This window comes from Balaenoptera acutorostrata, chromosome 11, assembly GCF_949987535.1.
Source record: "Balaenoptera acutorostrata chromosome 11, mBalAcu1.1, whole genome shotgun sequence".
NCBI lineage: Eukaryota > Metazoa > Chordata > Mammalia > Artiodactyla > Balaenopteridae > Balaenoptera > Balaenoptera acutorostrata.
Window position 1 is genome coordinate 4320704 of NC_080074.1, and position 26479 is coordinate 4347182.

The 26479-nt window shown below is 55.5% G+C and overlaps 1 protein-coding gene across 2 annotated transcripts in view; it reads right to left on the reverse strand.

Annotated features, from left to right (window-relative positions):
• The window catches only part of FBLN1 (fibulin 1), an 82987-nt gene that overhangs the window by 28153 nt on the left and 28355 nt on the right, over positions 1–26479 (reverse strand). Inside the window, exons 5-15 of one of the 2 annotated variants that reach the window (XM_057556533.1) lie at positions 26014–26073; positions 24326–24427; positions 23562–23699; positions 22304–22441; positions 17524–17667; positions 16548–16676; positions 15635–15760; positions 12717–12836; positions 11957–12088; positions 10047–10170; positions 718–1170 (exon numbers count right to left, since the gene is read on the reverse strand). In XM_057556533.1, coding sequence (XP_057412516.1) covers positions 816–1170; positions 10047–10170; positions 11957–12088; positions 12717–12836; positions 15635–15760; positions 16548–16676; positions 17524–17667; positions 22304–22441; positions 23562–23699; positions 24326–24427; positions 26014–26073 — 1568 coding nt within the window. In that variant the 3' untranslated portion in view covers positions 718–815. Of the gene's footprint in view, positions 1–717; positions 1171–10046; positions 10171–11956; positions 12089–12716; positions 12837–15634; positions 15761–16547; positions 16677–17523; positions 17668–22303; positions 22442–23561; positions 23700–24325; positions 24428–26013; positions 26074–26479 lie in introns of those variants that run through there. The other variant, XM_057556532.1, reaches the window with a different exon arrangement.

Below are 26479 nucleotides of genomic sequence, written 5' to 3' on the forward strand. Positions count from 1 at the left end.
CCACAGGATGGGAAGTAACGCATATGAAGGACCTGATGCTGGCTTAGGGGTTCCCACGAGCGGCACATTCATCGTGCTGTCCTTTGCCTCTTTCTGGTACGAAGCTGAGAACCTTAGTGGAGGGAACCGACCTCACTTAGGTAAGGGCTGCATCCAAGATGCTGCGATTGCGTTCAGTGTTCTTCCACAAGTTCGGGCTTCCCATCAAGACAAACAGAAAGGGAGGTTTGAGTCTCATGATAGAGCTTTTTTTGCCTCGGTTAAAGGCTCAGCTCCTGGTGACACAATAAGGAAAAGAAGCTGGGGCCAGTAGACCTGGCTCCTAGGCCCGGCTCTACCACAAATGGCCCACGTCACCTCGGCCAAGCCCCTCCCCTTCTCTGGGCCTCAGTTTCCACATCTGTGAAGTGAGAGGGGATGGAGGTCAGTCATCCCTGGGGGCGTTCGTCACCTCGTCCTCTGGGCTAATAAACACAAGCGGAGGAGAGAGAATCATGTCAGATGAAACACCCGAGCCTCGTTCTCTCCGGGCCTGGGCTCCGGCGGTGTGGAATGTGACCCCCACCAGCGGGGGCCCCTGGGCGCACACCCCTCACGGAAAACACTCCTTGGTCACCCTTGGGGGCGCCAGGCGGTGCTCGGCTCCCCCCTCCCCACCGGGGACAAGCAGCACAGAGACACCCGACCACGCCAAATAAAACCAAGGCACGCCAGCCATGCTGTGTGGGATCGCCCGCTGAACCTTTATTCGGATCCCGGAGGGGAGGGTGAGGAAAGCAACAAGAGGGGGCCCCCCCACGGCCCAAAGCGCGTGCTCAGAGCTCTGCGGACACAAAGATGTAAAGCTTGGCCACAAAGGAGCTGACGGTGCCGTGGCGCGAGAGGTCCATCCTGACGGTCAGGAGCAAGTCCCTGGGCTCGGGGACGGGCTTGGTGAGGGCCACCACCCCACTGTGGTGGCTCACCTTCTGGGTGGTGAAAAAGCCCTCCTCGTTGCCGCCGGTGATGGCCAGCTGCATGCTGTCCCCGGGGACGGCACTGGAGGGGCCCATGCGGAAAACCACGGCGGGCACTTGGATGTTGGTGGGGAAAGAGAGGTGGTAGTAGGTTATTCTCAGAGGCAGCTTGGGGCACTCCTGATTCTCATGGCAAGGCAAGCGCTCGCAGCGGCTGCAAGAAAAGTGGACAGAGAGAAAGAAGAGGGTTAGGGCCCGTTCAGCAAGCGGAGAAACAACAGAGCATGGGGGCGGGGAAGCGGGGGCTCGCTGGGCGGGGCCTCCCGCCGCCCCTCTGGCCAATCAGCCAACGGGAAGAGCACCCCTCACTCACCTGTGGGAGGTGCCGGGGACCTCCGGGCCGCGGGCTCAGGCACTAGCCTCTTCCAACACCCTCAGGGGGCGCTGGGTGGCTGGGGTCAAGGGTCGTGCCTGGGGCGAGGTGTGTCCCCTTCTCACTGGCAGAGCCCCACCCCGGGCTGTCCTCACCAGGCACACCCTGCCCTCTGAGTGTCGTCCAGGCTCCTGGCTCCTCGCCCAGACAGTGGTCAGGGCGACACAGGGCTCCTGAGTGGGTCTCGGAGACGACCCCCGAAGTGAGTGTCTGCACGCCGGCAAGCCCGGCTGCTGCCGTCTACGGAGCGCCCGGCTATTGGTCATCACGCCTTCGCTAGTGCGATCACACCCGCGTGGGGATGGGGGCTGAGGGCCATTTTTCAGATGGGGAAACTGAGGCTGAAAGAGTCAGTGGCCTTCCTGAGGTCACAGAGTGTGGGAGGAAGCTAGATTTGTGCTCAGGCAGTGAGGTCTGTTCCCCGTCTTCCCTCGCTAAGCCCTGTGCTCTAGGCCCAGTTCCCTGTCTGTGTCCACAGGGCCAACCAGGGCGTGAGACAGAGATGGAGGGATGTTCTAACGTCCTGTCACAGGATGCGGACAGGATCTAACTTCCTGTGACAGCATGGGGACAGGTTCTAACTTCCTGTACAAGGATGGGGACAGGTTCTAACCTACTGTCACAGGATGGGGACAGGTTCTAACGTTCCGTGACAGGATGGGGACAGGTTCTAACTTCCTGTGACAGGATGGGGACAGGATCTAACTTCCTGTACAAGGATGGGGACAGGTTCTAACCTACTGTCCCAGGACGGGGACAGGTTCTAACGTCCTGTCACAGGATGCGGACAGGATCTAACTTCCTGTGACAGCATGGGGACAGGTTCTAACTTCCTGTACAAGGATGGGGACAGGTTCTAACCTACTGTCACAGGACGGGGACAGGTTCTAACGTCCTGTACAAGGATGGGGACAAGTTCTAACGTCCTGTGACAGGACGGGGACAGGTTCTAACATCCTGTGACAGGACGGGGACAGGTTCTAACATCCTGTGACAGGACGGGGACAGGTTCTAACGTCCTGTGACAGCATGGGGACAGGTTCTAACTTCCTGTACAAGGATGGGGACAGGTTCTAACCTACTGTCACAGGACGGGGACAGGTTCTAACGTCCTGTGACAAGACGGGGACAGGTTCTAACGTCCTGTGACAGGATGGGGACAGGTTCTAACGTCCTGTGACAGCATGGGGACAGGTTCTAACTTCCTGTACAAGGATGGGGACAGGTTCTAACCTACTGTCACAGGACGGGGACAGGTTCTAACGTCCTGTGACAAGACGGGGACAGGTTCTAACGTCCTGTGACAGGATGGGGACAGGTTCTAACGTCCTGTGACAGGACGGGGACAGGTTCTAACGTCCTGTGACAGCATGGGGACAGGTTCTAACGTCCTGTGACAGCATGGGGACAGGTTCTAACTTCCTGTACAAGGATGGGGACAGGTTCTAACCTACTGTCACAGGACGGGGACAGGTTCTAACGTCCTGTGACAAGACGGGGACAGGTTCTAACGTCCTGTGACAGGATGGGGACAGGTTCTAACGTCCTGTGACAGGACGGGAACAGGTTCTAACATCCTGTGACAGGACGGGGACAGGTTCTAACATCCTGTGACAGAACGGGGACAGGTTCTAACTTCCTGTACAAGGATGGGGACAGGTTCTAACCTACTGTCACAAGACGGGGACAGGTTCTAACTTCCTATGACAGGATTATCAGGATAGGTTTTAAATTCCTGTGACGGGATGGGGACAGGTTCTAACTTCCTGTGACAGGACAGGGACAGGTTCTAACGTCCTGTGACAGGACGGGGACAGGTTCTAACTTCCTGTGACAGGACGGGGACAGGTTCTAACGTCCTGTGACAGGACGGGGACAGGTTCTAACGTCCTGTGACAGGACGGGGACAGGTTCTAACTTCCTGTGACAGGATGGGGACAGGTTCTAACGTCCTGTGACAGGATGGGGACAGGTTCTAAAGCCCCGTGACAGGATAGGGACAGGTTCTAACTTCCTGTGACAGGACGGGGACAGGTTCTAATGTCCTGTGACAGGATGGGGACAGGTTCTAAAGCCCCGTGACAGGATGGGGACAGGTTCTAACGTCCTGTGACAGGATGGGGACAGGTTCTAACGTCCTGTGACAGGATGCAGACAGGTTCTAACGTCCTGTGACAGGACGGGGACAGGTTCTAACTTCCTGTACAAGGATGGGGACAGGTTCTAACCTACTGTCACAAGACGGGGACAGGTTCTAACTTCCTATGACAGCATTATCAGGATAGGTTTTAAATTCCTGTGATGGGATGGGGACAGGTTCTAACTTCCTGTGACAGGACGGGGACAGGTTCTAACTTCCTATGACAGGATTATCAGGATAGGTTTTAAATTCCTATGATGGGATGGGGACAGGTTCTAACTTCCTGTGACAGGACAGGGACAGGTTCTAACGTCCTGTGACAGGACAGGGACAGGTTCTAACTTCCTGTGACAGGACGGGGACAGGTTCTAACGTCCTGTGACAGGACGGGGACAGGTTCTAACTTCCTGTGACAGGATGGGGACAGGTTCTAATGTCCTGTGACAGGATGGGGACAGGTTCTAACTTCCTATGACAGGATTATCAGGATAGGTTTTAAATTCCTGTGATGGGATGGGGACAGGTTCTAACTTCCTGTGACAGGACAGGGACAGGTTCTAACGTCCTGTGACAGGACGGGGACAGGTTCTAACTTCCTGTGACAGGACGGGGACAGGTTCTAACTTCCTATGACAGGATTATCAGGATAGGTTTTAAATTCCTGTGATGGGATGGGGACAGGTTCTAACTTCCTGTGACAGGACAGGGACAGGTTCTAACGTCCTGTGACAGGACGGGGACAGGTTCTAACTTCCTGTGACAGGACGGGGACAGGTTCTAACGTCCTGTGACAGGACGGGGACAGGTTCTAACTTCCTGTGACAGGACGGGGACAGGTTCTAATGTCCTGTGACAGGATGGGGACAGGTTCTAAAGCCCCGTGACAGGACGGGGACAGGTTCTAACGTCCTCTGACAGGATGGGGACAGGTTCTAAAGCCCCGTGACAGGACGGGGACAGGTTCTAACGTCCTGTGACAGGATGGGGACAGGTTCTAACGTCCTGTGACAGGATGCAGACAGGTTCTAACGTCCTGTGACAGGACGGGGACAGGTTCTAACTTCCTGTGAGATGATAAGAACAGGGCCTATCTTCTGCCTCCTGAACTCCAGGCCCATCACACTCTGAAGGCAACTGCCTTAGAAGCAGAGCCAAGGTGCAGAGCCCTACGGGACCTGACAGAGCACGTCCCAGGAAGTTCTGCCATCTTGACTGTGTTTGGATTCTCCAACCACGATCATCTACTGTCCTAGTCTTCTATCACGTCTCCATTTCAACTTTTTTAGTTTCCATGCCTCTTGTTAGGTGACTAGGACTTATTTACACTTGGCATTTATTGTGAGCGCTGTCTCTTTTTACATCCTATGTCCAGGATGTAAAATCCTTTCTTTCAGTTGGCCATTTACCATTCTGAGCTCTTAGAAAGGGCGGCCCTGGGAATGAGCTCCAGGCTAGTGAAGGTGTGTGAGGATCAGGAACACTGAAGAGGAGGGTCCTGCGTGGGAGGGGGCTCAGAGGCAGAGGGGAGAGGCAGGAAAGAAGGCGGGCATGCGTGCTGCTGAGGGGCAGTGCCCCCCCCCCAGAGACACCCAGGTCCAGGCCAGATGGGAGTGTGCCAGGTGACTGTGGAGAAACCGAGGGACGGGGCCTGGGCTCGTGCTGGGTACACTGGGGCTTCTGCTTCCCCAAGCTCACCTCACTGTCCCACCCGGTTCTCCTTATTCTACTGACGAAGCTCAGTGAGGACATGTAATTTGTCCACGACTCCACGGTCTGTACTAAATGCCAGAAGCAAAGTGGGCCTGTCTCACTTCAAAGCCTGTGTGTACACACACACACACACACACACACACACACACACACACACACACCCCAGCTGCTTCAGGAAGGGCCTGGTGGATCTGGCCAGCAGGTGGCGCCAGCGTCTCCTTCATGTGCATTAAGTTTTCCCACGTCTCCCATATCCAAGGCCAGGATTTTGATTCGCCAGAGGATTACGCCGGCATGGGTGGAAGGCAGGGAACATGAGGTGTGCATGAAGTTCTGGCATCACACACCAGAGAGCTGCATACTCCTTCCTCCTCAGTGGTCTCCACCCACCCCCAACCCCACTGGGTCACCAAGCAGAGCCCCCAAGCCCTTCCTCACTCTGGGCCTTTCTGGGCCTGGCTCCTTTCAGACTGCTTGCTTCCCAAGGGTGGGGCTGTGGCTCTCTGGCTTCATCTCCAGTACCAACTCGACACCTACATGCTTTCTACCTGCACACGAGTAAATACGGGCCTGATTTTCCTGGTCAGTTCCAACATCAATTATCCTATCCTGCTCTCCCCCATACTTGCCAAAACATCTCAGAAAGCATAACAACTGCCTCTGGCAAACTGCCTGTCAGCCTGGGGACGGCGACAAAGTCTTTGTTAGCCGGTGTGTCTAGACAGAGGAGGGGCCGTCGCCACCGCATCTATTACGGAGCAGAGGAGGCCCGGACCCCCGGGACCACGCACCTTGGTTTCCATCTCGACCCGCATGAGAGAACAATGTGCCCCGATTTTTCAGTTCAACGAATTTGATCAGGACACCCCAAGTTCCATGAAAATGCAATTACTGAGGGCCACCACACGCCAGAGAAAAAAGGTCCTCAAGGCCAGTCCCTTCTCTCGGGAGGCACGGCCATTCTGGCCGCCCCCCAGGCTGTCTGATGCTCGCAGCCGTCCCTGTTGGCACTTCCCTGACTTTCAGGCTCCTGTCATTCTGGACACAAGCCCCAGGAACCGGCCGGGGCAGGGCTCCACCCGCTCTGCCCACCCGTATTACCGCCTGGGGCCGAACAGCTGTGCCAACCAAGGCTGCCCAGCCTCGCTCTGGCTTCCGAGACCCCGGGTGTCAGGGGCCTGCCCCGCCGAGGGGGTAAAGAGGATGTTTTCGGCCCCACCCCAGGCTCTGGGACACTGAACGTTCCTCCCGTGGGGAGGAGGGAATTGTGTGCTCGGGATCTTAACAGCCCGGTCAGTCCGTGAGGCGCAGCCCTGCGGTTTGCGGCCCAGCCTGCTGGGTCATGTTCCAGTTACCACTGGCCAGAAGGAGGCTGTGTGGGAGAGGGAAGGCTGAGGCCCAGAGACAGAAAGACAAAGAGACACAGAGAGAGAGAGACTCAAATCTTGCCTGTAAAGGCTTCCTTAATGTTAACCACAGAAGTGCCAGCTACTGGGTCCTTCCTAATGCAGCTTTTTAAAATTTTACAAATTGCTTTCTGAAGGTCAGATAGTAAATTCTTTAAGAGGATTTTTGTGGAGAAGGAAAAGGGCTGTAAAGTAGAAAACTCCAGCCTGAGGGGTCTGCAGTGCTGAGAGAGGGTCGGCCCCTCCTCACCTGGAGCTCCGGCCTGCGTCCTGCCCACGTCGGTCTACATGACGTGTCAGTGACCTGTCACCGTGCTCACCCTAAGCTAGCGGTGCTCCTGTGGTCCCAGAGGAACCCCCCACAACTGAGATGAGGCAACCAGGATGAGACCCGCTATGGCCCCTCAACCTGGGATTCCAGGCCCGGCCCTCACTTCCTGTGCCTGAAGCTGGGCTCCTGGCTGGTCCATGATTCCTCAACAGGGTTAACAAAGGAGAAATTGTAACTAGACAGATTCCCATGTGCAGCAGGCACGGCCCCAGGACCACACAGCCCTTCAGAAGCCCATGTCTCGTCTTCCCATCTAAGGGCTGAGCGACCCTAGACCCGCCAGTCACACAGTCAGCCCACAGGCACACAGGCAGCAGCAGAGCAAGGGCTGCAGAGCTGCTCTGAGGAACCTCTGGATTCTGAGGACGGGACCAGGGGGGCCAGTTTTCATCCTCCTCACCACCACTGCTGTCTGGCACCAATGCTGGCCGTGGGCTGGGCACGTGGAGCGTTACCGCCAATCCTCATTAATCCTCCAGGCACTGACAAGCAGGGATTGTCAACACTGTGTTACAGAGGCAAAAAGGGCCCTTGGGTGACCAAGACCCAAGGTCATGGCACCGAGGAACAGGAGAGCCAGGCCCGGAAGCCAGGATGGGACCCAGGCCTGGTTCCTCCCTCCTCCAGGCAGCCTCCCAGGCCATGCCCCAACCTGGACACCAGGGCCCACCTTCCCTCCATCCATAAATACTGGCAGTAAAACACGCCTTGGGGCGCCTATCCACACCCCCCAGGGCTGAACTCAGGGCAAGCGGTATGGAGGTGGCTCAGCCCCACAATCGCAGGTCACCCTACAGGAACCCAGGAGGGCGATATCACCGCCCCCTTTACAGCAAGAAGCTCACGGGACCTGGTCATGGTCATGGTCAAGGTCAAGGGGCCTGGCACGGACTGACCTTAGGAGGCAAACCTAAGCGAGCTGGACACCAAAGCCAGATCGTTCATCTCAATGCCAGACAGCATCTCCATGAGGCCCGAGAACAGCCACAGGGGCTCAGTCAGGACCCTCAGTGCGGGGACCACACCTTTTCCCAGCTCCACTCGCCTCCCAGCCTCTGCTCCGGCCGCTGGGTGGCGCTGGTGAGCGGCATGCTGGTCAGCGGGGCCACAGTCTCCCCTGGAGGGGCTGCCTGGAGTCTCATCCTCCCCCTCACCTTGACTGCGGGTAGGGGCTCACTTCCTGCCCTTTTAATACAGAGAATGACGGAGCCCCCCTTTATCATCCCCTGGGGGGCAGGCTGAGGAACCCATGGGATGGAGACAGACCAGGCCCTGGAGCATCAGTCCCTCGGTCAGCAGAACGTGGTTCCTCGCTGAATACCCCATATTCACGGCCAGGACTCCTCTGTCCCCCTTTAATGCAGCCCCGCTCCAATCCCACCCCTCGCTCCCTCTTCCTCTACCTAACTCGGCCCCTCCTTCCCCCTTCACTCAAGCATCTCCAACTCCAGGCCCCCCTGCCTACCGTGCTCCCCGCCAGAGAGGGGGCCCTCCTTGGTCTCAGTACCCCTGCACTCTGCCCACTGCCATTCTGCATGTGCTCCTTGGGGGCTCGGAGCAGGGGATGGGGGGCCTTTGTGGGCCCACTGTCTGCCCAGGTGCCTGCACAGGCTCACGGTGAACATTCCCCAAACAAGTAAATGACTTTCGCCGGCACTGCGGGGCGGCGAAGGATTCCACAACAAGCATCAACGCGGTGGGGGGCAGGGGGCAACTTCAGCCACAACCTCAGGACACGACGCTAGCCTGCCGGCCTGCCCACCCCCAGCTTAGGAGGCGTGAAGACCCTGCACAGGGCAGCCTCCGCCCCTTTTGCTTTCGTGATCGTGTGTGAGTTATACATGGAGAGCAATCAGCCAGTATTCCAGAATCCTCAGACCCAGACACAGTCAAGGGTCTGGAAGTGAGGGAATGCAGACACACAGCAGCGGAGCCTCAAATTAAGGATACGGATCTTTCTTCACAGCTCAGGGGAGCACCGACACTGCCCACTTAGCTGTTGCATAACCCACAGGCTCTTTGGAATGCTGGCAAACCCAGTTCTGGAGTGGCTTCTCCCTACCTGGCAAGCACGCCCGCTGGGGAAACTGAGAGGACCTGCGGGGGGCAGGAGCGGCAAGGCCGGGGGATGAACACCCCCGACGCCGGGAAGAACACTGGAGCCGTCTGAGCGTCTCCTGCTCTGGCATTCGGCCAGCAGGAGGCGGGGCCAGAACAGCAAGTGGACGCTGGGGCCTGGGACCCCGCCCAAGATGGCACTGACCAGGGCCAAGGCCAAGAGGCCGAGTCTCCCAGGCAGCCTGGCTGTGTGCTGGCTTTGAGCACTTCCCGGAGCTGGAGGGAAGGGGTCATGCATCCACGCTCCTGAGATCGGCTCCCACTGTGGAGCTTTTCCTTAAACAACGGCCAGGGGCACGAAAGGAGACCCATCTGATAAATAAGGGATGGGGTCGTGTGCGGCGAGACCAGAGGGTCCTCACTGCTCCCTGAGGAACAGGGCTCCTGGACACCCCAGCAGGATATATCCTGGTGGCCTGAGAGTGAGTGAGCGTACAATGACATATGGACACACAGCTTCAAGCTGAGGACACAGAACCTTTCGTGCTGTTCCCACGCCGTCACTGGGCTGAAGAGAGTCTGGCTTTCAGGTGGGGTCATCTAACAATGACACCCCAACAAGTCACGTCGGCTCACCCAGAGTCATCGTTACCTTTATCTGAGTCAGAGCAGGTTCTGCTATCTGCATGTCACAGATGAGGAAACTGAGGCCCAGAGAGCTGTCCCTTGCCCAAGCCTTCACCCCAGGGAGCGAGAGGGCCGGGGTTTCTCCCTGGCTCCACGCACAGGCGAGTCTGGGAGCAGGCCTGCCGACCTTGAGCTCATATGAGGTCACTACCTTCACTTTCTGCAACCAGTCTCATTGGCATTTAGGCGCCTGAGAACCAGGGATCCTTGATTTTCCCAAGACCCACGTGGGAGGGCACGGCTCATTAACTACCCGCCCAGGCCGGGAGCCGGGCCCCCAGGAAGGCCAACACAGACAGACAATCGCGGGGACCGAGGGACTTACGTGTCTGCGGAGCGGCGGTAGTTCTCGGGACACTCGAAGGCCAGGCAGCGGAAGCCGCCCTGGATGTTGAAGCAGGTCTCGTTGATGGAGCAGTTGTGGATGCCGGTCACACACTCATCAATGTCTGCAGGAGATCCCAAGGCAGCACGGTGAAGGCCAAGGCCCCCCAGCAGCCCCCATCCACAGACAGGGGTGCCCAGGCCTCCCATCAACCAGGGTCGGGGGGACCAGGCCATCCTGGCCCTCCACTGGCTGCTCTCTGGAGCAGAGCCCTGTGCCAGCTTTTTTACTTATAGGAGATTATATTTAATACACCTATTATTCACAATCCCAGGAGTAAGCATAATAATGACAATGGCAAACACTATATGACAGCCCTTAAAGTGTTTTGCAGGAAACACCTGCTTCTCATTATAATTAGATGAGGCAAGTAGTGTTATTATCCTCATTTTAGGGAAGAGTCATAGGGGTTAAGTGACTGGCCTAAGGTCACACATTTTATAAGTGGCGGAGTCGAGCTTTGAACCCAGGCAGCCAGTGCCTCTCTGAGGCTCCCGAGTTGCGTCAGCCTTACCTCACGTGCCACTAGTAACATCCTAGGAGGGAGTGAGCAGAAGCCACTAGCCCCATATTACAGATGAGGAAACTGAGGCTTAAAGGGATTCTATGTTGGGCCCAGTGTCCAAAGTCAGTGACTATCTGGGCTGGACCGGAACCCGGCCTGGGGCATGTCACGAGGTCACCCTGGACAAGGGGAGCCGTCCCCTTCCCACAACTGACCGGAGCAGCCAAATGGTGGGCCCAGGGGATGTCACCGTGCCAGAGGCATCTGTTAAGAGATGCCAAATCCTGACCATTGGTGGCAAAAACAGCACTCCCCAATCTCAAAGGCTGAGGCTCAGGAATGTGTTTTCACTGTGTCTGGCAGGACCCCAGCCTGCGGTGAGGGCGCCTGGCCAGGTCATCTGCTTCGTCAGAAATGTGAAAACAGAGCAACTTCCATCCAGAGCTCTGGACGAGCTGAGCGGGTCCCTCCCAGGAAACGCCACAGCTCCTGCCCGCCTCTGACCAAAGTCTTCAAACCTTCTTCATGACCAGCAAGGACATCTGCAGGACCCGGGCCCCCCAGAGCCTCTGGACCATCAGCCCCATGTGGGGACTCATCAGGAGGGGCTGGACAGAGCCAACTTCTGACTCAGCTTCTGCGGCCATTCCCGGAGGTGAGGCCCACGCACCCGTTCCAGGGTCGCTCCTTCACAAATATCTACTTAGCACCCCCCTCAGTAACCAAATGGACGGTTACAGGACGCTGATGACCCCTGGAGTGTTCTTAGAAATGGGAGCCTAGTACAACAGGATGGACGCCGCTCGCCCCTCGTTTAGCCGACCCCCGGGCCCCCGCGGCACCCTCCAGCCATAGTGTCCCTAAATACAGAGACCTCTGGGTTGTCACACGCCCTGACCAGACCCACCCCCTCGTCAAGTGGGGATCAGCACCCCGGGACAGAGGCCTGCGCTGTCTGCTCACTGCTTTGCCCTTAACACCCAGCAGGGCCTGGGTTTGTCGAGTGACTGAACGGAAGACTAAACGGCAGTGCTATGCTATGGGGTCTTCCGGGCACTGACGTCCTGTGTCCTCCATGGTGGGCATCTTCCTAAAGGCTGTCAGCCCCACTTCGGGCCCTCTTGGGGCTGCCCAGGGCAGGGTGGGGGGGCTCAGAACCCCCGGCGGACAAGTGTGCCCAGGGATGGGAGACCAGGGTGCCCGTGGAGCCCAGGACACACCCAGGATGCAGAGCTGTTCCCTCTCCGAACGCACCCCGTCTGTGGTGTGGCTGCCAGGCCTCAGCCCCCCAACATCGCAGAGTCCCGAGCCGGCCTGAGACACCCCGGAGTCCCACCCCGCTCACCTTGGCAGTTGCGGCCGTTGGGAGCCAGTCTGTATCCGGTCGAGGGGCAACTGCACTGGAAGCTTCCAGGGGTGTTGAGGCAGCGGTAGGAGCAGATGTGGCCCCCGGTGGGCAGGGCGCACTCGTCGATGTCTGTGACGGCAAAGCCCACCCTCAGCGTCTGTGCGGACCCCGGCTGGGCTACAACCCCCCGTGGTGGGCTGAGCTGCGGCCTGGAGGGCAGCCGCACGGGACAAGTCGGACATGGCGCGGGGGGCCTCAAAGTGCTGCGGCTGGAGCGGCCTCAGAGACCATCACGCCAGAAGGGGAAACTGAAGCCCAGAGAGGGTAAGAGCCTAGCCTAGGGCCACACAGCAAGTTCATGGTGTGAAGTGTGCACGTGGAAGGGGAGGAGGGAGACTGGGGAACTGGTGGCGGGGGGCGGTGCCCAGGGCTTCAGAATGACACACGTAGAGGTGCCCTGGCTGGCTACGTCCTAATGCTGATTATTGCCCCCCTCACCCATTCCTCACCCACCACTGCCCTGCTTGAGTCCGGGCACACATGGCGATCCCCACTGTCATGTTTCATTTTACTAAAGAAAAATCTGTGAGTGGCTTTGCACCTTTACAAATTTCACTCTCAACGATGGGTAAAGTGCATCCAAATAAATCTCAGTTAGAGGGAAAAAAAAAACAAACCACCCGGCAGCCAGAAGGAGATGGGGGATGGGGATCAGGGGAGGGGTGCTTTCGCCCTCAGCCGAGCGGGGAGCCCTCACCTTCGCAGGTGACCCCGTCCACGTCACTGAGCTGGTAGCCTCGCCGGCAGTAACACTGGTAGGAACCGTAGACGTTGGCACACTCCTGGCTGCAGGGGTTGCTGCTACACTCATTCACGTCTGAAAGAGAGGGTCCCGGGGTCGCCGCTCAGTGCTGGCGGGGCCATGACCTCCCTCAAGTTAACACACACACACAGAGGCAGAGGTTACCATGTGTAGGGCCAGTGACCTGCCTGGGGTTGCCCCAAGGGAGAGAGGCCCCACTCCAGCCCCTCACGGCTGGAGGATCTGGCATCTCCCCACACCCACTGCCTGTTTCAAGCCAGACTGACTCTGGGCTCTTGCTCCTCTGTTCCCTTTGCCTAGAGCAGAGATCAGTGAACTTCTGGCCCACCACTTGTGTTTGCAAATAAAGTTTTATTGGTACGTGACCCCGCTTATTCATTTACTATGGTCCATGGCTGCTTGTGCGTTACAAGGGCAGAGTTGAATAGTCGCAAAAGAGATGTAGCTGGCAAAGCCTAAAATATTTACTATGTGGCTTTTAGAAAAAAAGTTTGCCAACCTCCGACCTAGAAGTCCCTCCTCATTTTTGTTTACTGCTAATTCTTAGCAGGGCAGGAGGGGTGAGCAGCCGAGAATATCCGTTAGCCTCTCACCCCGAGTCTCATCCCTGCAGCCCCACACGCCTGGCCTGGCTGCCACCTGTTCACTTGCTCAACTCTGCTCAGTGTGGTTTCTTACATCCTAGAGACACTCCCTGAAGGCAGGAACCATGTTATTGCTACATACCTGGGGCGGCGGGTGCTTTATAAGTGCTTAGTGGAATAATACTGCAAGGCTGGCCAGGCCCTGGTTTTGTGTCCACAATACTGTCCACTAACATAGATATGAATACCTACTATTCGGCCATTTAGGAGTGACCAGGGACAGCACTAGCCACGAATGATAATAACAATGATACAAGCAGTCTCCATATCACAAGCGTGTCATCTCACGCTGGGCACCGTGACAAACCCTTGACAGGCTTCATCTTTTTTTTTTTTTTTTTTAAATGTTTTTTTTTTTTTTTTTTTAATTATTTTTATTTATTTATTTATGGTTGTGTTGGGTCTTCGTTTCTGTGCGAGGGCTTTCTCTAGTTGTGGCAAGTGGGGGCCACTCTTCATCGCGGTGCGCGGGCCTCTCACTATCGCGGCCTCTCTTGTTGCGGAGCACAGGCTCCAGACGCGCAGGCTCAGCAATTGTGGCTCACGGGCCCAGTTGCTCCGCGGCATGTGGGATCTTCCCAGACCAGGGCTCGAACCCGTGTGCCCTGCATTAGCAGGCAGATTCTCAACCACTGCGCCACCAGGGAAGCCCCAGGCTTCATCTTGATTCACCCTCACGACCCCCTACAAGGTGGATCCTACTATCCCCCTTTTACAGATGAGGACACTGAGGCCCAGAAACGATGAGTTACTCCTTCAAGGCCGTAAATGTGACAGAGCTGGGATGCGAACCCAGGCCCGAGGGACCACCATGCATGAATCTTGCCCCTTGCCATTACATGCGTGTGTTGGGTCTGGTTTTTGGGGACAAATCCCAGAATCTCAGGAGAAGCCTCGGACCCAGGAGTCCGTCACACTGTCCATGCTCCAGGTTGAGAATTACACACTGGGGTGCATCCTGGCATATCTGACTTTTGTGATCATCCTTCTTAATCCAGAAATTTAAGACCTGCCATGTCTTGAGTGTGGCTCTACAGGTTGTCCCTGGGCACTGCGCTGCAAAGAAGGGAGCTCGATGGGCAACGTGAGGGATTGCCGAGGGGGGTCAGAAGCTCTCAATTTCTGCTGACCTCATCACCTAATTCCCGTAGAAGATGTGACATCCACTGAGCACCTACTATGCGCCAGGCCCTCTCCTCATTTCAGTCCATCCCATCAGAGGGGGTCAGTGTTAGCTGACAACCCCAAGACTCTTGACACTAATGACTCGGTCCAACCCACCCGCCAACCTAGAGACCTGACCAAACTTTAGCCCAAGACCATGACCCTTGAAATGCCTGCCTGGGAAAGCTTGATGCTGCCAAAGAATTTCCTGTGTATTCCAGCCAACACCAGAATACAGGCCCTGACCTCCCTTTTTCTTAGAAGCATTTACTTTAGAAAACCTGCAGATGTAAATCCTTTCTGTCCCTTTGAGATGTATCTTCTGCAACCCAGGTCCTTTTAAGGTGGGACCTTTGAAATGCAGTCATCAAGGGGAGGCCCCACCTGCACCCCATCTCCCAGACTCTGCAGGAGGCTCAGAGCCAGTGAGAAGACACAGCTGGCCTAATCCCACTGACAGTGCCCTTAACATCCTTCAGAACTATTCCTTAGCAGGCCCCAGCATTTAAAAAACCCGCACCTTTTTTTTTGGTGGAGTTGAGACCAATTTATGCTGAAGTCTCTCTCCCCTCTTGCAGTAGTCTAAATAAAATCTGTCTTACCACTTTTAACAAGTGTCCAGCTTTTGTTTCTCTCTGGCATAAACAACCCCATTTCCCCTGTGAGGACAATGAGGCAGGTGAGGTCAGCCACTCCCCAGGGTCATGTGAGTAAGCAGTGGGTCAGACGCCCCCAAACCCCACACTCTCAGCCACCTCCCACATGGCTTCTGCAGCCAACTTGTCCATCCCCACATGTGCACAGGTGTTACCACCCCCTCCAGGGCCCAGGAGAAACTGGGGAGGGCAGTCATCTCTAACAAGCAAGCTTTTAGAGGCCTTTCCCCTGCTAATACGTTGTTTGATATGCTCTAGGGCACAAATGTGAGTCGGTCCCATGCGGAGCTGCAGGGAGAGTGGTGGTTTCCCCAGGAGGTGGGCAGCTTGGGGGAAGGGGCGTGGATGCACTCACAGAGCTCCTGACCCTGCCCCGCCCTGCCCTCACCTTCACAGGACCGGCCATCAGAGGAGAGCCGGAAGCCCATGGTGCAGCTGCAGTAGTAGGAGCCAGGCGTGTTCTCGCACTTGTGGCCACACAGGCGCCCGGGGTAGCGCCGGCACTCGTTAATGTCTGAAACAGAGCAGGCGGTGGCTCAGGCAGCGTCCTCCCTGGGCAGTGCTGCCCGTGGTGGCAGCTCACGAGCTTTGTCCCCCACTTCCCCTGGCCTCCTCTCCAAGAGAAAGAACAGTGACTTGTCCCAAACACACGGCAAGTCAGCGGGGGAGCTGGGACGGTCCCCGCCTGTCTGCCCTGTGCTCCTTCCACGACGGCACGCCTGGGCACGTTCCCACCCGCCAGTCCTCCACCCCAGAGCCCGAGAGAGTGCCCTCCAGGATCTGACAAAGGTGCTGTGGGGCTGGGCGGGGCAGGTGCCAAGCTCCCCTGAGCACCCTGGTTTGGGGATGGCTGGCGTCCACCAGCAGGATCTGTCCTAGCCCCTGGTGTTCGGGCCACCATGCCGTCTTGGGTCCTCACTGCCCTGGGCGAGCACACAGCTCTGGGCCCTGCAGCCCTGCAGGTCAGCAGGAATCTCTGGGAAATCACTAAGACTTTGGGGCATTTGTAGAGCTGGCTGGAGCCTCATAAACACTCAGAGGTCCTAGGGCAAGCAGAGCACCTGTCCTACAGGTAAGGAACCTGGCTCACGCCCAGGAGGGCCTCCCCAGGAGCCACATGACTGGCAGCAGCAGAGCTGGAACTAGAACGGGGGGGTCTCCCGATCGGGGTCTCTTCTCTGGGACTGCCTGCACTTGGGATTTTCAGAGGTGAGGAGTAGAACACGGTCACTCCAGGGTGCCCCAGGCTGGGTTCTCCTTGATGTCAGCTGGCCGGGCCCCCTGCAGGGACACCCACGTACCCACACACGTTCTGCTGATGCCGTCGAAGTAGTAGCCAGCCTTGCACTCGCAGCGGAAACTTCCAGGGGAGTTCACACAGAGATGCCCCGGCCCACAGGGCTCAGAGGGAGGCGAGCACTCATCCACATCTTGCAAAAGAGAAAGACACGGTGAAAAAACCTTTAGTGTGTCGGGGGTTTTTTGCCCTAAGATGATCAGAAAGGAAGGCAAGGAAGGAGCCAACTAAAACGTAATTGACAAAGCGGCACCGTTTAATTCTTAACCCGATTTCATAGAGCACCTACTATGTGCCAACTCCATGCTGGCGAGATAGCTGACCCAGACGCAGCCTCTACCCTCGGGGGACTCCTGCTCCTGTGGGCCAGCAGTGACCCTGGTTAAGGCAGGAAGTGCCCAGTGACCGGGGAGAGGCTGAGGAAGTGCTCTGGGCGTTACAGGGAGGAGACTCCTCTGTGTGGCAGGGATCTGGGCAGGCTGGGTGCACAATGCCTTTGCCTGAATCCAAAGGAATGTAGGTGAAGAGGGAAGCATGTAAGAGCAAAAACCACACAGAGAGGAAAGGGCAGGGCTTGTTGCGGGAGCAGCAAGACTTATTTCACCTGGATCATAAAGTTTGTGAGGTTGGGGCCAACTCAGGAGGACTGACTTGTAAGCATCTGTCCTCTGTCTGCCGCCAATGGGGAGCCATCACCGACGGGGGCTGTGAGCAGGGAGGCGCGAGAGAGCTTTCAGCTCAGGATGAACCGGACAGACTGAAGGGGCAAAGCTGGCGGCAGTGGGTGGGTTGGCATTCTACTGCAATAGTCCAGGCAATAGCCAGTAAAGACCTATGCTTGGAGATCAGCAATGGGATGGACGGACAGGTGCAAACAGCTTCCTTTGGGGATCTGCTCTCTCCTTCCAGGGAAGGGAGAGTTGTGCTGGGAGCAGACCAAAAGTCCATTTCAAATAGGTTTTCTTTTTTTTAATACCAACCAACACAGCGGGTCCCCTCCTCATTGAGATGGTAGCCACGGCCACAGTTGGGCACGTTCTTCTGGCATGTGTAGGAGCCCTCCGTGTTGATGCATGTCTGCCCGACAGGGCATGGGGCACTGATACTCAAACACTCATTGATATCTACAGGGGGAAAGACGGAGACAACGGGGTTAAACCTGGAGGGCTTCCCAAAACCCAACCCCTGGATCTCCAGAGAAATCCCATTTCCCTCCTCTTTATAAAACCACAAATGCAGTCACGACGATGCCCTCGCCCTGGACCACACAGCAGCCTCTCAACTGGCTCCCAGGTTTCAGCAGCATTCCACACCGTAATGACCCCTCCCCGGTCCATCTTCCTGCCCCTAAACCCCCAACACTTCCATCTTCCACTGCACTGAATCCGAAGCTGCCTGCCTGCAAGTCCCACACGGTGAACTTGGCAATTCAGGTGCCGTCCTGTGTCCACATACTCCACACGGTTAGTGAGTGTCTCCCCTGAGCTGAGCAGCGGCGGAGGGACACTGAGGTGGCCGCCCCCTCGGTGCCGGCACTGGTGCTCTGGGCTCCTCCAGTGACTGGCTGGCCCCCGTCCCCCACTCCCCGGCCTCACTCGGGTCCATCTCTCCTGCAGCCCAGGCTCCAGCCCTAGCCTCCAGCGGCCACTCAGATCCCACCTCTGTGCCACAGGGCACACAGTTCCTCCCTGGGAAGCCAGCGCCCCTGTCTGCCTGGTGAACACGCCTTTCTTACAGCTTGAGCGCGACCTTCTCCCACATCCCCACCCCCATTCCGGGCTCCACGGGGCCTGTGCGGGCTCGCGCCCCCGGGGAAGGGCTGCTCTAAGCTCTCCGCACAGTGGCTCTCTCCCCGACGGGACATGCCTCTGATGGGGGACCGTGGGGCGCGCATTCCCCTTTGATGGACACACGCCCGGCGAGCGTGAACCAGTAAACCAAGGAGGAGAGCTGGGTTACACATCTGTTCACTGCTCACACTCAGATTCAGTGCCAAACCGCACAGATTGAACCTCCTACCAGGAGTATTCTCCCGAAAGAACCTCAGGTTTCAAGAATCACTTATAAACAACTAGGGGGGCCAAGAGAAGGGGCTGATGGTAGAGGACCAGCTGCACTTCTCCCCTCGCAGCCAAGCCCCACCCTCCTCGGACAAACGGGCAGCCCGACTCCCTCCCCATCCTTGGGTCGGCCTTTGTCCTGCCGGTCTTGCAGAGCAGCACTTTACAGTTTACAAAAGCTTTCCCCTCCAGTACTGCCCTGCACGTTAGGCAGGACGGGGATTATTATCTGCATTTTATAAACAGGAAACTCCCCGAGCCCCAGGCTGGGACCCACTCAGGTCTAGAATCAGCGTCTCCCGCCTCCCGGCCAGGACGAGGGCCCCTAAATCTGGTGTGGGCGAACCACAACCCGCCGGCCAAATCCCACCCACTGCCTGTTTTTGTAAATTCAGTTCTACTGGAGCACAGCCAGGCCCATTCCTTTATGTACTGTCCACGGCTGCTTCCATGTGGCTGTGACAGAGACCCTACGGTCGACGAGGTTGATATTTACTCTCTAGCCCTTCTCAGAAAAAGCGTGGCCCTGTGTCAAGAATTAATGCAGTGTTTAGAACCTTTACTGCTGCCTTCCCCCAAGGCTCGTTCGCTACTATCGGATCCACAGTTCCCAAACCCTGTGCCCTGGAACACTGGTACCCCTTGAGATGTCACGTGCTCCACGGAGAGGGGAGCCCCCCAGCCTGTGAGCTCCACGCGGTAAGGAGCCGGTGATCAATGAGTGAATGAATGAATGGCAGAGCGAACAAACAGAACAAATAAATAGAAAAGGTCCAAGGAGTTTGGGAACGCATTGTACAATCTCTCCTCTTTGGGGCTCATATGGGAAAAGCCTGGATGATCCCAGCTGTCAAGGGCCCCGCTCACTTGGTTTAACCCAATGACCACAGAACCCAGGACCCCCGAACATCCCGAGAGCGGAGGGGATCAGTGTGTGGGAAGCCCTGTGCCGGCCTCTTCTCTCATCCTCACTAAAGCAGAAAGGAAGATGGGCCAGGGGAGGGAATTAGAAGAAGAAGAAGAAGAAGTAGAAGAAGAAGAAGAAGAAAAAAGAAAACCTAGAGAAGATATGATAGTCACAAGGCCCTCGGTGACCAAACCTCAAGGTCCTAGAACATTCTGTGTTTTGTAACAGGGAAAGAGGCTTCTACTTTGTAAGACCCTTTCCTGCCCTTTGCGCTCGTCCCCCGGGTAGAGCCCTGCAGCTACAGGGCCGCCTGCTGCGTGGCCGGAGGGGAAACAGACAGGCTCCCGGGGCCCCAGGGCTGGTTCCAGGAGCTCCACGAAGATGGTTCCGGCTACACATGAGGTCAGAGCTTCCCCCCCAGAGACCACACTGTCCTGTGGGAGTGAGGGTGCCGTCATGGAGCTATACAAGCAGAGGACCCAGGACGCACACGGGGCGAGGATGGGGGCCACTGTCCTCACCCTGAAACTATCCTGACACTCTCCTTCTATTTTGACACACTTTCTCCTTGTGAAGATTTATTTTGGACGATGCAGTCATTTTTTTTAAAAGATGACATAAAGGTACTGACATGAAATGATGTCAAAATACATTAGTAAGTTAAAAAAAGCAAGTGGCAGAACGGTCTGGTCCCATTTTTAATTAAAAAAACAAAAAGTCTAGGGCACACAGACACTGCTAAGCAGGGTAGAAGCTTTCCCTTTCTGCACTTGGCTTTTGCTTTCTTTTTTGCAAATAAAGATGGACATAACTTTTGAAATAAAAAAGATAATTTTTAAAAAGAAAGACTCCTGAACTTGGTTGTGGCACTTGATTGTGAACTAGGCTGTGAACTTGATTGTGGGCACACAAAAAGCAGGACCGCCCCACCCTCCCAGAGTGCTGAGACGAGGGGCGCCTCTAGGACCTCTGAAGACCCAAGTTCGGGGCGTGGGTGCTGGGCTGCGGCCAGTCCTGGGCCCCCGGGCTCCTGCTCTGGAGACTCTTCCTGTAGAACTGCACCCCTGCAATCGGGGGTGGGGGGTGGGTGGGAACCGAGGCTAAGTCGAGACTTGCAAAGGTTCCTTCTTTGTGGAAATCGGGCTGATTTTGCCGTGAGTCAGGGTTTCCATCCCCAGCAGATGCCATCCTCCGCGGAGCCCCCTGCAAGCGCGCTGCAAGTCTAGGCAGGCCCCTCCTCCCTCCTGGCCCTGGGAGAGCTGTCAGCCTCCGGCTCACCGGCCTCCTTCTGGGAGCGAGGACAGCCCCCCTGCTGGCAGGAGGCTGGCGAGGGGCCAATGCAGCCAAGCTGAGGCCCCCCGCGGCTCAGATGCCTGCCTCCCCTTGAAAGGGGAGCTTTAGGAACAAAGACTGGGGTTGGCTTCACCCCTGTCCTAAGGAGTTGATGTTCTATTTGTCTTTAGATATCCTGGGATGGTAATAAAAGCGGGGAAGGACTTTCAGTCCAAACTGCCGTTTCAAATCAAAGATCAATACAGATTTATCTGCAGATTTATCTGTAATAAAAGCGGGGAAGGACTTTCAGTCCAAACTGCCGTTTCAAATCAAAGATCAATACAGATTTATCTGCAAGAGGGTGAGGCAGAAGTAAGAAATTCTCGGCCCCTTGCTCGTGGCGGTACCAGCCTTTCCAGGGGGGTGACGGGGCAGCCCCAGGAACAGTGGGTTCTGACTAGTGGCGCCTGCAGCGCAGAACAAGGGAGACGACTCTCTGACCTCAAAGGGAGGACCCAGAAGCTTCTGCTGAGCAGAGGGCAAGGGCAGCCCGGCAGATCTGGACTCAAACGCCAACAGCATACAGTGATCTGGCCAGATGGCTAGTCTTGGGCGACTGCAGGAGAAAGCAGGGGCCACTCCTGTCTGTAGAACAGGTCACTCTGGCCACTACTCCCGCGCTTGCCCCTGCCCCACGCTGCCTCTGCAACTTAAGCAGTCTCACCCAGACCTCCTCTTTTTACTAAATTCCATGGGATTTGCTTTCATTTCACATTGATCTTCCTCTGATGTCAACACAGTATTTTGCCATTTTAACCATTTTTAAGTGTACAGGTGAGTGGCATCAAGCACATTCACAATGTTGTGCGACCATCAGCACCGTCCAGCCACAGACCCCTTTCATCATCCCAAGCAGAATTCCACCTGTTAAGCCATAACTCCCCACCCCTGTCTCCCAGCCCCTGGCAACCACCATTCTACTCTCTTGTCTCTATGAACTTGACTCCTAACACAGAGTTATCTTCTAAAACCATTTTTTAATACACAGGGCACTTCACAACCACCTTGTTTAATCCTTGCCTCAAGCCTACAAGCCAGATATGATGATTATTCCCATTTTATAGAGGAGGAAGTTGAGGCTCCGAGGAAGTAAATGACCTTAGGTCACTCAGTTCAACACCAGGTGTCTCTGACTTCAAAACACAAGCACTTTCGTCTAAACCAGAGATTGCTAAACTATAGCCCTGGGGCCAAACCCAGCTGCCGCCTGTGTTTGTAAATAAAGTTTTATTGGGACACAGACCCACCCACTTATTCACACAGCCATGGCTACTTTCCAGCTCCAACTGCAGAGCTAAGTAGTTGCAGCGGGGACCACACAGCCCACAATGAATAACTTATTATCCAGTCCTTTATAGAAAAAGCTTGCTGACCTCTGTTCTATACCCTATGCAGTGCCCCATCACTGGATGGTTCCCCCGCCTGGTGGACCCGTTAGCCCTGGCGGCAGCGTCTTACCAATACAGTTGCCTAGAGCATCTTGTATAAAGCCGCTCTTGCACTGTAGCTTGGGTCTGCAGCGGAAGGATCCCAGAGTATTCTGACAGATAAAATCGGGGAGGCAGTTATGAATACCACTCTCACACTCGTCAATATCTGGTACATCATAAAAAAAGGAAATTGTTAGCAAGAGTCCTGCCAGAAGCATCTTTCAACACTTTAAAATCACAAGAATTTTTTTTTTTTTTAATGCTCATTACTCAGACTATAACCCAAAACATTCCAATAGAGAGGTCACATTCAAAAAGGGCCTTAGCCAAATGGTGCTTGTGTTTCTAAAGATTCAAAACTCTGACTTTTTCCCCAAGGTTCTTATGATACAAATTTTCTGTTATACAATAAATAACCCAGGCATTTTCCTGGCAATATGTGGTTTGGTTTGGTTTGGTTTTCATTTCAGGCATGTTTAGTTTAGATTATAAAGCGATGATGATCTTAAAGTGGTAATAAACACTGTCCCTATAAACTTATTCACTCTGCAGTCCTCGCCATATTCCAAATATTAACAATGGTGATTGTCGTGACTGGACGTGTTGGCTGCCCTCCCCTTGAAGTTCATGGCGTCAAATGTTCAAAAGTGTATACTCAGCTGGCTGGGCCCCTGGGTTCTCGAGGTCCACACCGCCCAGGGAGTCTGCAGGGGTGGGGAGGACTGAGCTCATCCAAAGGCCCTCATAATCCAAACGACGTTTTTACACAAGTGGTCTTGTCGTTCTGAAGGGCTGGAAACCCTCAGCAGAAAACTATGTTCTAACAGATCCTCATCAAAGGCTTATCTGCCAAATAACATCTATGGTTTGGCGGGGGAAAGCCAGCAGCCAGAAATGTCATGTTTTTTTATGCAGCGGAAGGGAATATGCTTTGAACTTCAAGGAAGCCTGGAATCAGATGGAAGGCAGCTGTTGTGCAAAAAAACAGCTTGGGGGTGGGGGGGACTAGAGAGCACATGTGGGCACCTGAAATTCATCTCTGGTCTTGTTTTTAAATGAGCGTGTTCTAAGCCTTTTCAGAAATCCAAACTCTCCACTGTCATTAACTCAGCATTACAGTAAAGGAGGTAAATCTTCACTAATCACAGGGTTGGCCGGTGCCCCAGGCAGCCAAAGGGGGGACACAGCACCACGGAGCCCAGACCCCAGGGAGCCCAGTGCCACTTCCCCATCGCATCACATGTACTTCTGGGGCGTGAGGTTTTGAGACTCGGAGCTTATCCTACCTTTGCAATCATTGTCCTCTGTGAGCTCATAGCCAGTCCCACAGCTGCTGTCACGCTGGCAGCGGAAAGAGCCCACTGTATTGATGCAGGATTCTCCAAGCCGGCAGTTTTGGCCGCCCATGATACATTCATTGATATCTAGGAGAGACACAGGTGACGCAGGAGTAACCAGCAAGAACAACCGATCCGCACGCTCTATCAGAAGGAACGTACCAGAAGCCACGGTGGGATCGATCCCCCGCATCCACCAAGTTCCCCGGGCATGTGCGTATTCAGGCCGTGCACCAGAATGGAGCCCTGGGCACTCACCATCAGAGCCAAAGCAAAAGCAACGGGTTCTCTGCCCTGCTGATCTATTTCAGATCTACTGCTCTTTCTGAGCATCTGCTAAGCAAGCACCAGGCCCTGAACTGGAGTCATGTGAGCCTAGAGAACCCCCTATTTGGGGCTATCACCTCCCTCCATCTCCCCCATCTCACAGATGAGAGGCCAAGAGAAGCTGAGGGACGTGCCCAGGGCCATTCAGCAGATCCTGGATTCAGAGCCCGGTCAGACCCCAAACCCCACCCCTTTTCACAGCACGATGTTTACATCCTCCTGGAGGACAGCCGTGGCTGGAAGCCAGGCGCTGCAAACTCCAGGAAATGCTGGAAAGCCGGTCCTGGACTGTTCTTCAACTATGAATGGGGCCCCAGGTTGTGCAAAGCGGGCCCTGCCTGGCTGTCAAGCAGAGGCAGAGGCTCCCAGGGCAGGACGACGTTTACCTTCACAGGAGACGCCGTCGGGGAGCAGCTGGTAGCCCACAAAGCAGGAGCAGACGACCTCCTCCCCCGTGTCTCGGCACTGCTGTTTGCAGGGCCCGCCGCCTGGAGTCAGAGCAAATGTGAGCGGAGGCCAGGTGCACCCCGGAGACCTCCTGGTTTTTTCCAGGTGTTTGGACGGGGTCAGAGAAAGCGCCCCCAGGGTAGGCTGACACAGAAGGGCAGGCTCCCCAGGCTGGAGCCCACTGCAGCCTTCACAGCGCCCTCCCTTCCCATGGGAGACGCCCCAGGGACTGCGGCTTCAGGTCCCAGCCCTGATCTGACAGATCGGGGCGTGTGCGGGGCCCCGATACCCCATTTCCACCGCCACTGCCTCAGCTCCGGCCGCCCGCTCACCTGGCTCTCTGAGCATCCCTGGTACCACCCCTCCAACCATGCTTCCTGCAGGGCAGCCAGCGTGATGCTCAAAGAGCAAATCCCATGGGGACAAAACCTCTACCAGGCAAAGATTCCAGGAAATAGAATTCTGACTGCTGCCCAGGGCCTGCAGGGCCCTGCCCACTTCTCCAGCCTCTTCCTTTCTCCCTGCACCCCACCCCCTGGCCCACCAGTGCCCAGCTGCTGCGGGTCTACAAGTCCCCGCTCCCACTGCCACAAACCCCCTGCCAATGTCATCTCCCTGGCTAACCCATCCTCACCCATTGCAAACCAGCTATCCCCTCCCCCAGGAAGACCCTCGCACGCCCCCCAGCGAGGATTACGAGTCTTTCTGGGGTTCTCTGCCCTCCCTTCCGCTTACCCCCAGCCCTCTGTGCCGAGTGTCACTGTACACCCACCACATCATTCTGTGATTAAACTGGCTCCCTAATGAAAGCCCAACCACAAGGCAAGCCACTGAATGTACTCGGGGAGCAGACTTGCCAGTCCAGACATGCGGGAATGTTCCATGAAGAGAAATAAAGTCTTAGCATGTGGAAAACAAAGGTGCAAGGCCCTAGTGACTTTTTTTTTTTTAAGATTTTTTTTTTGATGTGGACCATTTTTAAAGTCTTTTAAATATATATATATATATATATATATATATATATATATATATTATTTATTTATTTATTTATTTGGTTGCCCAGGGTCTTAGTTGTGGCAGGTAGGCTCCTTAGTTGCAGCATGAGAACTCTTAGTTGCGGCATGCATGTGGGATCTAGTTCCCCGACCAGGGATTGAACCCGGGCCCCCTGCCTCACTGGGAGCACGGAGTCTTAACCACTGCAACACCAGGGAAGTCCCAAGGCCCTACTGACTAAATTTGCAAACACCTCTCTTATGAGACAAATGACTATTACAGATGGTACAGCTGGAGCTCCAGCCGCAAAATGAAGTATCACTCACCCCCGTCCCCTAAGGGGCTCCCAGCCTTGGGGGTCACCGTTCACAGAGTCTGTGGGCTGTGGTGGGAGAGCTTTGCCCACCAGCTCCTCAAGCGGCCCCTTCTCTACAAGCCCACCCTCTCCCTCGCTCGCCCATCAGACCCCAGCTAGGAGGAGAGGAAGGGAAGGAGCCCGGGAGTGCGGACAACAGGGACTTACAGCTGACTCCCAGCCAAAGGGCTGCGGTCAGGCTCCCAGCGAGATTAGCACTGACTTTCCCTCGGGCTTCATTAACCACCAGCTAGCCCTGGGGAGGGCCAGTCTCACCTCGGCAACGGTCATTCAGGTAGGGGTCCTCTTGTCCCTCCTCGATCTCAGAGACCTTAGCTGAGGGGGAAGAGGCAAACACAGGTTTGTCCACACGCAGTGCCCACGTTAACGCAGAGGCGACGCCGAGCATATTCTCTTCTTGTAAATATCAGGCAGTAATGCCTGTTGGTACATCTTATAAAAAGCTCAGTATTCATTTTATCCTTTTTAAAAACAGAGTCACACTTATAAATGTAGCTAAATCTCTAAACGATCTATTATAACAGAAACAGCACTGGCACAAGGGCCTGTCTGTAGTCATCAACTTAATGCTGAGTGTGGTTACATTGTCCACATTACTCAAATATTTCTGCAAATGCAGTCACGGCCCTACTATAAACTAAGTCACATCTTCCAAACTGAAAACAATGCACCTGGTAAAAGCTTATGGTTACAGGTTGAATTGTGTCCCCCCACCCCCCAA